The sequence below is a fragment of the Theropithecus gelada genome, chromosome 2, assembly GCF_003255815.1.
Source record: "Theropithecus gelada isolate Dixy chromosome 2, Tgel_1.0, whole genome shotgun sequence".
Lineage (NCBI taxonomy): Eukaryota > Metazoa > Chordata > Mammalia > Primates > Cercopithecidae > Theropithecus > Theropithecus gelada.
The window spans coordinates 89863451-89874792 of record NC_037669.1 but is presented as its reverse complement, the minus strand read 5'-3'; the positions used below and the strand labels follow the sequence as shown (position 1 = coordinate 89874792).

The following is an 11342-nucleotide window of genomic DNA, read 5'->3' as shown; positions in this document are numbered from 1 at the left end:
GGGAGGGGTTACAGGTATGCAGGGGTCATAGCTAAGTGGGAAAGGTCACAGTGGTGTGGTCTGGATCACCTGTGTGTGTTCGGTGTGGGTGGGGTAGCTCAGAGCTATGCATGGTCACGTGTGTGGGGGAGGTCACAGGTGCAGGAAGTCACAGGTATGGGGGACAGGCCACAGCTCCTTTCTCCTTTCCTGCTCTCCCTTTGCTGAGCACCATTATCTTATTGTGGCAACTTTTTTTTTTGAGACAGAGTCTTGCTCTGTCACCCACGCTGGAGTTCAGTGGCGCAGTCTCCCCTCACTGCAACCTCCTGGGGTCAAGTGATTCTTGTGTTTCAGCTGCCCAAGCAGCTGGGACTACAGATGTGCACCACCAAACCTAGCTAATTTTTTTTTTGAGATGGAGTCTCGCTCTGTCGCCTAGGTTGGAGTGCAGTGGCGTGATTTCGGCTCACTGCAACCTCCATCTCCCGGGTTCAAGTGATTCTCCTGCCTCAGCCTCCTGAGTAGCTGGGATTACAAGCAGGCACCACCATACCCGGCCAATTTTTGTATTTTCAGTAGAGATGGGGTTCACCACATTGGTCAGGCTGGTCTCTAATTCCCTGACCTTGTGATCCGCATGCCTTGGCCTCCCAAAGTGCTGGGATTAGAGGCTGAGCCACTGCGCCCGGCTGTCCAGCTAATTTTTGTATTTTTAGTAGAGGCAGGGTTTCAGCACGTTGGCCAGGTTGGTCTCAAACTCTTGCCCTCAAGTGATCTACCTGCCTCAGCCTCCCAAAGTGCTGGAATTACAGGAGTGAGCCACCGCACCCAGCCCATCATTTTATTGACCAACACCTGAATCTTCTCTCCAGCCTGGCCTCCCCCACCATGGCCATGAACACCTGGGACTCCTCTACTTCTGTGTCCAGCTCATTCTTCACTGCGTGAATTTACCACGTCACCTTTCCAGTGCTACCACCTCACTCTCTCCTCTCCATTCTCTACCCATTAGAGGTGAGGGAAGGATGTCTTTACAGTCTGGGTTGGCACTGGCTTGGCCGGGCTTGTTTCTCCCATCTGGCATCTTGGTCTTTGCATCTAGTGTACATCTACCTCTATTTTGTCACTCCCACAAGGACAGGGGTCTGTGTTGGTGTGGTTCACAGATGCATCACGGATGCATCCCCAGCACCTAGCCCAGCACAGGCACACTGCGTGCTCAGCGTTTACTGAATGAGTGAGGCAGTCTCCACCATTAGGCGAAGTCAGGCCTGGTGCTGTTCTAGGGCTGTCCCTCCTGCCTCTGTCCACAGCAGCCCCTAAGCCACACCCCAGCCGTGAACTGTTCACCTTCACCCTCTCCAGCTTCCTTTAGCCTCTGCCCAGGATTTGTTCCCGAGCATCGAGCTGCTGCCCTCACCTTTCAGAACCCAATGTGGGAAGCATCTCTAAGGGCACCACCCCTGCTCCCCTGCTGCTGGCTGCCCTGGCCACTCAATGGCTTCTTGAGTCTGTCTCCCCAGAGCCAGAGCCTCCTGAAGCAGGGCTGCGTGGTGAGTCATCACGGACATGGGCGGGACCCCAGGTGGGGGGTTGCTGGCTGAGGGAGGGGCAGAATGCACTCCTGTCAGAGGCAGGGCTAGTGAAGCAGCTCAGAGCTGGTCTGGCAACTCCAGCTGCTCCTTCTTTCCTCAGGGACAATCAGAGACTAGCCATATTCTCTCACAGCCAGGACGGAGCAGACCTTAGAAGATGTTCCTGCTCCCAGGCCCAAGATGCCACCTCCCAGCCCCATCAGGCATCTCCAGAATGGGACAGGGACTGAACCTCAGGATTCAGATCCCAATCCGCTGCCCACCTCCCACCACCAGATCCGAGGGAGGGCTGTGACCCTAATGAGAGGTGTATGTGGCTGGTGTCCACTGCCCTTGGGAGCAGGGACTGGAGGAGACACCCTTGCCTGTGGAACAGCAGGGAAGATCAAACGTTTCTCCCTGGGTTGGCAAGGAGGCTGGCACTGGTCCAGCTGAGAAGACAGGGGCAAGTGGCAGAAACACAATGAGCCCCGTCCCTCACACAAGGCTGGGCCTGACTCCCTTGCAACACTCCCAGTGACTCGTGCTCCAGCAGAACAGCTCCAGAGTGGGCAGCTCTGGGCCCCCAGTCTTGGTGAATACATCTTACACAAGAAGTCCCCAGCAGAGGGTTTCATAGAGACAGAGCTGAGCTCAAACCCCATGAGAGATTCTGGAATCTCTCACACACTCTAGCCCACATACAAAATCCAAGCAGAGAAGCAACTGTTTTATGTTTAATTTACAAAAGAGACCCCAAAATAATAATAATAAACTATCCAGGGCAAGAGAGTAGGGTCAGGTCCTCCCTAGCCCAGCTGTACCCTCCTTCCCCTCTGGCAGGGAGAAAAGGGGCCTCCCAGGGGACTTCCCCTCCCCCTTAGAACAGGGGGCTGCGAGCTGGTATGGATGCCCTCCTGGGCTTCCTGGGGGCTCTGCCCACTCCAGACTCCAGTTTGTCCACCCCCTGCAGGATCCTACATGCCTAAGAGAACCCTTGTGGTAGAGGCCAGCTTGCTGGGCAGCTAGGCAGGAGACCCCTACAAGGTCCAGGTAAAGGCCAGGGCTGCCAGAGCCAGCAGACTGGTGAGGTGGAACCCAGCCCAGGCCTCACTGGCACCCCCAGCTGCCTGCCTATGGTCCCACTGGCATTGCTCACCACTCCAGCCCAAGTAGCACTGGCAGCGGAAGTGTGTCTGCAGGTGGTCAAGGTCGGCCCAGCTGAGCTCCCCGACAGGTCGCAGCTGGGGTTCACCGGGTGTGTGGCTAGGCACTAGGCGGAAGCTGTTGGTGCTGAGATGCAGGAAGGTACTGGCACTGGGGTTGCGGCGCACACAGCGTCCGTGTCCATGGCACTGGGCCCGGCTGCAATATTGGGTGGCCCAGGACACATTGACCACGTAGGGGACCAGCAGCCGTGTCAGGTAATCCTTAAGATACTGGCAGGTCTCCTGGAGGCAGAAGCCAAGGACCACAAGTCAGGGTCAGTGACCTCAGCCCATAGGCCCAGATGGAAACTGTGTCCACACTGTGATGACTATGCCTTATTTTAACTGCACACATTTATACATTCAATCTACACCTGAGCCACACAGTCCCTGCTCCTGACGAGAAGTGGGTGGGGGCAGAGACCGGAACCCTGTTGGGCAGATGGGGAAGGGCGGAATTCAACAGCTGTTCAGGAAAGCATTTCCTCTTTCCTGAGAGCAGGGTGGGGGTGATCTCCTTTTCTGTCGTGACCAGGGATGCCTTGGGTGGGAGACAGACAAGGGGACTAGACTAGGATTGCCCACCTGAGATTGGTAGCCAAATGCCCTCTCTGGCTGTCTCGTAGACTGAGCTCTAGCAGGCTGGGTCTCGCTTACCGTGCTTGTGGTGTACCCTGCGTCGCCCCAGAGGATGACACCAGCTGCGCCCAGGGCTGCACTCTCGCCAATGGTAGAGATGAGGTCCATCTATGCAGGAAAAGGGGTGGTCACTGGGGAAGACTGAGACCACAGGGTGAGAGGAACAGATGGGGAGGGCAGGCCCCAGCCTGTTTCAACCTACTGAACTCACAGCTCAACCCCCCCTTTCACCTCCAGGCAGAGACTCATCTGTTTTGCTTCCTTTTTAAATGTTTAAGTCCATTTCCACCCCACTTTTGGGCCTCAGTTTCCCAAGCCAAGGCACACTTGAGCCTAGGTGCAGCTATCAAGATGGATTCCAAAGTTAGAAGGCCTGGGCCCCAGTCCCAGCTCTGCTCTGGATTTGCTGGGAAGCTTTGGGCAAACTTCTCAGCATCTCTGTGCCTCAATTGTTCTCATCTGAAAAATGGGGATAATGATGTCGCCCTTTCAGGTTACAGAGAGAATGATTTGAGGGAATGTGGAGCAGCCAATAAACTACAGATATAGTCCTATAGTGGCCCCTGATAACCCAAATGTGCAGTGGATCCTCAAGGAGGAAAAAGGCAGGGCCCTGGAGACACATACCTCACTAAGCCCCGTGAGCCTGCGGCTATAGGTGGGCCGTGTGAAGACGTAGACTGGGAGTGCATGGTTGGCATGGTGGGTTCGAGCCACACGAAGGGCCTCCTGAACACGGAAGCTCACAAAGTTGCGGCCATGGCGGGAGGAAGCAAGTGTCTCGTCCAGGTAGACAGACGGGAAGAGGGCCGTGCTCTCAGCCCACAGCCAGGCCAGCTGGTCATTGCGGGCCACTTCAACATCAGGACAGCGGCCTGTGTAGCTCTCCCAGTTCTGCACATAATCATGATTGTAGCAGTCAGGAAAGAGGTAGAAGCCCCAGAGGTGCCGGGGCCGCACTGCCTTGACATAACGCAGTGTCTCCAGCATGAACTGCTGTGCTGCGAACTCAAACTCATATTGTGCCTGTTTGACTATGCGGTCTGGAGGCCAGTCAGGGTGACGACTGGCCACCAGCTGGCGTGATGACCGGCGGTACACATCTTTGTCCTGCCAGTTGCGTACCCACACAGGTCGCCAGTCCTCCCAGTCGATGACCGCCAGCCCCTCAGACTCCTGTGTCCGAATGTAGTGCTCCACACGTTTCTGCAGCATCTTCCGGTGTGCCCAGAGGCTGACATTCTGTGGCACACCACCATGCACAGACCTTCCCGCGGAATCGAAGCGTGGATACAGGCCTAGACGGTCGCGGTAGAAGATGGTGATATTCTGGTTCACAAAACCCTCATTAGGTGAGGCCTGCACATCAAAGGCATTCAGGTCCAGTGGCACCTTGAGGCGTGGGCCACAGTCCTGTGTGGGCACATCCCACGCTACCACAAAGGGCCGGCCTGTGAAGATGGGTGGTGCTGTGGGCTTGAGCTCCATGGCCCATGCCACCGCCAGCACCAGGGCCAGTGTAACGGCGGGGCCTGGGCCTGCCCGCATGCTGGGGGCTGCAGGAGGTGTCACCTGCCTGGCACCAGCTCAGGAACTGGAAGAAGGGTGGGGGAAAACAAGTCAGTCTAGGGAATCCTGGAAGTGCCCCCCTCAAGCCCATCTATGCTCCCAAAGCCCATGCTGTGTGGGGGCACTGTGCTCATGGCTGTAATAGGTTTGAGAGACCACAGGCCACTGCAGGGCAGGCAAGGCACCCTGGGAACTCACTGCCAGAAACACAAGGCTCCTTTCTGGAGCAGGTAGCCTACGACTCGGGAGAAATCTCTATTAGGTCTGTGACCCTTCTCAGAACTAGATAATCTAGGCTCACCAGAGTGAGCATGTACTGCATACCATCCACTACATGGTTTCAGAGAACCCTGAACCCCTGATGCCCACCCTGTACACCGTGAAGAACCCTTGATCCAGAGAAACTATAGCATTTGGGTAAAGCAGCGAACAGCTCATTCAGAGGATAGGAAGCTGGAAGGAACGCAGCTGCGAGGCTTCTATCCGTGTAACACCCGCCCGGCAGAAGAGTGAGGCTGTCCGGACTTTCGAGAGCTGACACTCTCCCGCCTTGGAGGAGGCCCCGCGGGGACAAAGGGGCAGCGGACCTCCCACGGCGGCGCCGGCCGACCGGCCCGTCCCTCCACCGCCACCGGGAATGCGCGCGCCCGCCTCCCCCGCCCGGCAGCTCAGGGCTAGAGCGCGCTCCGCCGGGTCTTTGTGCGGGACCCCGCCCCCGCCCCGCACGTGGGGCCAGCGCCCGGTCGGGTGGGGGTGGGGTTTGTGGGACGCCTCTCCGCGAGCACCCCCGGGGATTCAGACCCCAGCCCAAGGGGAGAGAGCCGCCAGGTTTGCACCGCCCGCCCTCACCTCGCGCGGGGCGCCACCGGGACCCGCGCCAGGGACACCGCCATCCCGGGCCCAGCCCAGCCCTCTCCGGCCGTTCGCCCAGGCGCGGCCCCGGCTCAGCGCCTCTGCTGGCTCCGCCCCTAGGCCCACTGGCCCTTTAAGACTCCAGTGCGGAGGTGGGCCCGGGACTGGACTTGCGGCCGAGGCGGGAAGGTGTGTTTCACCTTTCTCGGTGCCGGTGCCGCGTTTCGGGCTCGAAGATCCCCAGGTCCTCTGCAGAGGAACGTAGCCACCCATCTGGGACCCTAATGGCCCTCTGAGCAGGTTTTCTCTGGGAGTCTCAGCCACGAGCGTAAGTCAGCCTGAAATGTTCCCCCTGCAGCCCGAGGCCGGTGGTTCAGTCCTACCCGCTCCGCGGCGCCGCCAGCCCCTTAAAGAGACAGTGTGAGGGACGGGGCAGGAGGACGGGGAGAAAGGTGGGGGAAATGGGAGGAGGCGTTGTCCCGCTCGACCATCAGGAGGTGCTGCGGTACTCCGAGGTTGGCGGGGGGGGGCAGCAGCAGATCTGGCTCTGCACCCCCGAACGTAGACGCCAGCCATGGGGCCCCTTTGTGTGGAAAAAGGGACTTTGACCTGAGGCGACCTCTGGTCTCCTGGACAGTAATGCCCCGCCTCCCACGAATCAGGGGCCCCCTTGTCAGGTCCGCGGTGTAAAGGGAGGCCCCGCCCCCTGCAAGACTGAAGGAGGGGGCCAAGCACCGCTTCTTAGCACGCCCGGGAAGGGCCGAGGCAGTCGTTATCCTGGCAACCCGGCTGTAGGTCGCGGCGTGGCCAGTAGGGGTTGGGGCAGGGAAGCTCAGAGGGGTCTAGGAAGTTGGCCGCCCCCTCTCCCTGACTCGCATCAGGGAGGGCCAGTCATCCCTGCGATCCCGTCCTTTTCTGCCCGGTCTCTGAGGTCCTTTGGGAGCCCGGCTCCCTCTCAACCCCGAGGAGGCCCCCATCCCCTGCAGCAGTTTCTGGCTGTACGTCCAAGAAAGCCAGCAAGAGGGGTCTCCCAGGGCCTCCATCCCGTATCCAGCGACCCCTACGCTCCACCGGCCCCTCCCAGTGGGGGACAGGCTTAGAGCTGGACCCTGGCGAGCCCCGTGCGAAACCACATCGGCTCTTCCTACGTCGGCTCCCCAGTGCGAGACTCCGCTCCCCAAAGGGCCCACGTCTGCGCCACCAGCCCCTAACCCTCCCAGGCGCCAGGAGAGGGAGGGAGTGCTGTGGGGGTGCAGACCAGCAGTCTGCGCTGGGCTCACCTGTGTGGGAGTGCGTCGGCCCAGTCGGTCGGCGGCCTCCCTCCTTCCTGGGGTGAGCCTCTCCAGCTAGGCTACTTGCGCTAGCTGCTGCCCGTTGGGCAGCCCGTCGAGGACTTGATAAACCCCATTCCCTCCCATCCGCTCCCGCCTCCCATCCCAGCCCTTTCTCCTCACTTCCTGCTGCCCCCTGAGAGGAAAGGGCCAGGAACAGGCGCGGCGGAGGAGACCGCCTCGACCCTGTTTCCCTCCAGAATGCCCTGCTGGCTCGCTGCCCTCCCCACCCTTCCCCAGTAGGATCTGGTCCCACTAGCTGCGCCAGGTGACAGGAAGGCTATGGGCTCAGGATCAGGTGCCAATCTCCCCCACACCCACAGCTTCCAACACTAGGGAACCTCTTCACTCCTTCCCTAGGGTTGGGGCCCATCCTCAAATCCAGTAGGGTGTGAGAGGATGGGGTCAGGTGGTGGTGCTTTTGAGAGTCAAAATACTTGGGGTTGTTCAGCTGAGGGTCCCCCAGAGCAGGTGCCAAAGAAGGGAACTAGCCTTGGGAGGAGGGTCGGGGGGACTTCCAGTAGCTGAGTCCATTTTTTTCCACTGAGAGCTTCCGCATCCTGTGTGACAGGACAATGTGTTGGTGTGACTGTGTGGGTTGGGAAGGAAGGGACCAGCTGGGAGGGTTCTGCTGAGTGCTTTCCTGCTGGAGTTCATCCCTGGGTGTATTTCAGAGTTCACTACACAGAGTAGGGGACTCCTTACAACATGGATGAGGAAAGGGGTATATTCCTCTGGGAGGGGTGTTCCTGTGGCTGGCCCTAGGGAGGACTGCAGCGAGGTTCCAGCAGACCTCTCCAGGGGTGCAGACAAATCTACCTACCCTCAAATCACCCAGAGCCAACCCCTCAGCAACCCAATGGCCCAATGCCCAGGAGCCTCTCCTGCAACAGAAGGCTGTGTGAGGGTTAGGTGAATGCCCTGGAGTCTGGCCCTGAGGACCAAGGAGTCCATGACATGGTAGGGGAAGGTGCAGTGTCCCTGTACTGTGCTGGCTTTACAGGGGTCAGAGGCCTTGGAAGCTCCATGGGTGGGGACCCCTGGGGAAACAAAGGCTAGGCCAGACTGTCCCAGGGCAGGGACACTTCCTTAAGCAGCCAGCAGGAAGGAAGTGAGCACAGCCCAGCGGGAGAGAGTGAGGAAGTGCTGCCTGACCTCCATTGTTTCCAGTGTTGGGGTCAGCTGGGCAGGCCCAGCACAGGGAGTTCCCCCAGGCTGGGACAGTGGTGGTAGGAGATAGGATGCTATCTGGCATGGGAGAGCCCTGGGCCTTGAACAGCCAGTAGAGGGGGACCATGGAGGATGACAGGGCCTCATGTTTGGCATCCTATGGGGGGTATGGGGAGGCACCCCACAGAACTGCAAGTCCAGGCTGGATATGGTGATCCTGCTCTAGGCTTGACAAATTCAAACCTCCAAAAGACTGGCAGACCAACTCCCTACAGTCAGAAGCCTGTCCCTGAACTCTCTCCTCTCTAACTGGGAATTGAACTGATAGTCAAAGGCTAAGCCTAGCAGAGAATCTGCATCATAGCAGCCCCTGAGAAGTGCAGGCAGAATGACCACAGTGGGCAGGCTGCAGGTGGTGACAAGATGAGGGCAACAGAGAGCAGGGGCAATACTGGTGGGCTGAGCCTTGCTTGCTGAAACATAAGACTGAGCTCATTCTCCCATGGTGTCCACAGGCAGGCCTTAGAGAAGGCACATGAGTTTGGGTTGCTGAGCCTGGCAGTAGGCCAAGGGTGTAGGGACACCTATCTGGCTGCTGTCCATTAAAGTTGGGCTTTTGAGGTCCATGGGGGTCAGGCCATGACCCCACTTAGGGTCAGCTGGCAATTCTGCAGCTAACACAGATATTCCAGAACTATCTGGGGTCACACTCTCTCACCTTAGGTCAGGCAGGTAGGGCCAATCCTCAGTGAAGTATCCCAGGGCCTTCTGATTCCAAGGGTCACCACCACATGGATCACAACAGATAAGTGAGTGCCCTCCCACCCTGCAGGAGGCCTGCAGTGAGGTCTGTGTGAACACACAGCCACCTGCTGGCCACAGCTGGGATGGCCACAAGCTGAGCTCAGACTTACCCTTGGGCTTTGCTGGTCATAGGGGGCCTGCCAGAGTCCTGTGCCAGGCCTACCTATTGAGCCCAGGTGGTATTCTAGACACTGGGTGTCACAGCCCCACAGGATGCCACTCTCATGTGCAGGATCTACAAATCATTTTATTGAAATTGAACAAATAACACAACAGTCTTCCTAGGCTGGGGGCCATCTTCCCCAAGCCACTTCCCACATTCTAGAAGCACAGAGCTTGCACAGTACTTAAAAAAAAAAGTCACCTCTATATAGAAATCAGACTCTGCCACGACATCATCATGGACTATTTACAAACCTTCACATTATAAGTATTCCTTTTATGGTTTTTCTCTCCTTTCTTTCCCTACCCAGGGGCTCTAGTACTTTCCCTTGACTGATCCTGAAGGGGTGGCGGTTACTGTAAGGGAGGAGGTGGTAGGCTACTCATAACTACTGGCACCAGCCTTAGGGTGTTGTCCCTTACCACAAGGTGGTGAACAGTCCCCTCCCAATTGGAGGGGTGGAGGATTTGGTGCAAAGCCATGGGGATTAGACAGAATAGGTGGGTTGGAATAACTCCCCATAGGCACAAGCATCCACAGCATGTCCTGACCCCAGCCTGCACCCTCTCAATTCCTCAACTGGGGGTTTGGGGTGCGGGGGGAACAGTTAGTTGCAGTAGGGGGATCAGCTCAGCCCTGGGTAGAGGGAGAAGCCCCCACCCAGTCCCTACTCCTATCAATAGCCAGCAAACTGTCCATCCATCTGAAGGCAGGAACAAATGGCAGGTAGGTTGGAAGAATCAGGCTGGCACTGCCCCCAGCCTCTGTCCAACACAGGAGGAATCGAGGTAGCAAACGGCTGAAATGCTCTGACTAGGGGTTAAAAGGGAAGTGAAGGAAAGGAAGTTCCTACTTGTATACAGTGCCCACAGCCTAGGGGCTGGAAGAAGGCATACCTTGCTTGTAAAGTGCTGTAGCCTCTAGCAGGGCTAGGCCCCAGGCAAACTTGGAAGAAGGCAGACCAGGCAAGGAACCAGGTAACGGGCATTCCTGACTGTTATATGCCCTGCCGTGCTTCTTGCAGGGGTGGCTGGGGAGAGTGGGGTGCTAACTCTGCCATTAGCCTTCACCACCCACCAACCACCTCTTGTCCATACAAAAACCAACACCCAACTAATATTGCGGGACTGACCCGCTCACAGCTGAAGGTTATGGGCCAATGGAGTTTATTCAGGGTTGTGGCCCCAGCCTGGGCTCCTCAATGGAAGTCACACCTTGATTGAGCCTGGGAGTTTCTTGCTGGGGCAGGGGGTGCTTCCGTCTGCCACCTCCCAGGGTCACACCTCATAGAGGATCACAGGGAAATCCACGTGGATGCGGGGGGGATCCAGCTTCACGATGCCCTGCCATGGAAACAGAGGCTAGTGAGGGTCAGCGCAGGGCCTCTACTTCAGGAAGCTTCCTTGTTCCTCCCAGATCCCCCCTCACCATGACAACAGATCCCATCTGGGTCTACCTCCATACGCTTACTGTAGGCTCTGTGACCACTGCCCAGCCCCTCACCTGAGGAATCAGATTCTTATGCACTCGCCTCAGCTTGGCCCGCTTCTGCCCGTTCTTGGTGACGATTGTCTCCTCATAGAACTCGTGAGCGAGATCCCCATCCTCATCATAGAACATAGAGCTGCGCAGAGGGAGAGGGGAACAGGCTGGGTTGGAGCCCCACACCTAGGCATGGCAAATGTCACAGGCCCCAGGGAAGTCTGTGGTCTTCCTAACTCAAGTGGGAAGAAAAGAGGATAATATGCCTGGAGAATCCTTTTTTAAAAAAATTTTTGCCGGGTGCGGTGGCTCACGCCTGTAATCCCAGCACTTTGGGAGGCTGAAGCAGGTGGATCACGAGGTCAGCAGATCGAGACCATCCTGGCTAACACAGTGAAACCCCGTCTCTACTAAAAATAACAAAAATTAGCAGGTCGTGATCGCAGGTGCCTGTAGTCTCAGCTGCTTGGGAAGCTGAGGCAGGAGAATGGCGTGAACCCGGGAGGCGGAGCTTGCAGTGAGCTGAGATCGCGCCACGGCACTCCAGCCTGGGCGACAGAGTGAGACT

The 11342-nt window shown here is 57.7% G+C and overlaps 2 protein-coding genes across 6 annotated transcripts in view; both read right to left on the bottom strand.

The window, feature by feature from the left end:
• Positions 1-2271: 2271 nt before the first annotated feature.
• On the bottom strand, positions 2272-7358 carry HYAL2 (hyaluronoglucosaminidase 2). Of its 3 annotated transcripts, none has more exons than XM_025375308.1 (4): positions 7105-7358; positions 4031-4997; positions 3422-3511; positions 2272-3007 (listed from the first exon to the last, which is right to left on the bottom strand). In XM_025375308.1, the coding sequence occupies exons 2-4, from the start codon at positions 4949-4951 to the stop codon at positions 2597-2599; spliced, it is 1422 nt and encodes a 473-aa protein (XP_025231093.1). In that variant the 5' UTR covers positions 4952-4997; positions 7105-7358; the 3' UTR covers positions 2272-2596. The 3 variants fall into 3 exon arrangements, with proteins under 3 accessions (XP_025231093.1, XP_025231092.1, XP_025231094.1); XM_025375307.1 differs by lacking the exon at positions 7105-7358 and adding an exon at positions 5822-6169; XM_025375309.1 differs by having other exon boundaries at positions 4031-7234.
• Positions 7359-8906: 1548 nt separating this feature from the next.
• Positions 8907-11342, bottom strand: part of TUSC2 (tumor suppressor 2, mitochondrial calcium regulator) — a 4433-nt gene continuing 1997 nt past the window's right edge. Inside the window, exons 2-4 of one of the 3 annotated variants that reach the window (XR_003118068.1) lie at positions 10796-10916; positions 10450-10635; positions 8907-8938 (exon numbers count right to left, since the gene is read on the bottom strand). Coding sequence is in view for 2 of the 3 variants with exons in the window: in XM_025375310.1 (XP_025231095.1) it covers positions 9923-10105; positions 10576-10635; positions 10796-10916 (364 nt within the window). In the remaining variant the exon portion in view is untranslated. Of the gene's footprint in view, positions 8939-9356; positions 10636-10795; positions 10917-11342 lie in introns of those variants that run through there. The other 2 variants (XM_025375310.1, XM_025375311.1) reach the window with 2 other exon arrangements.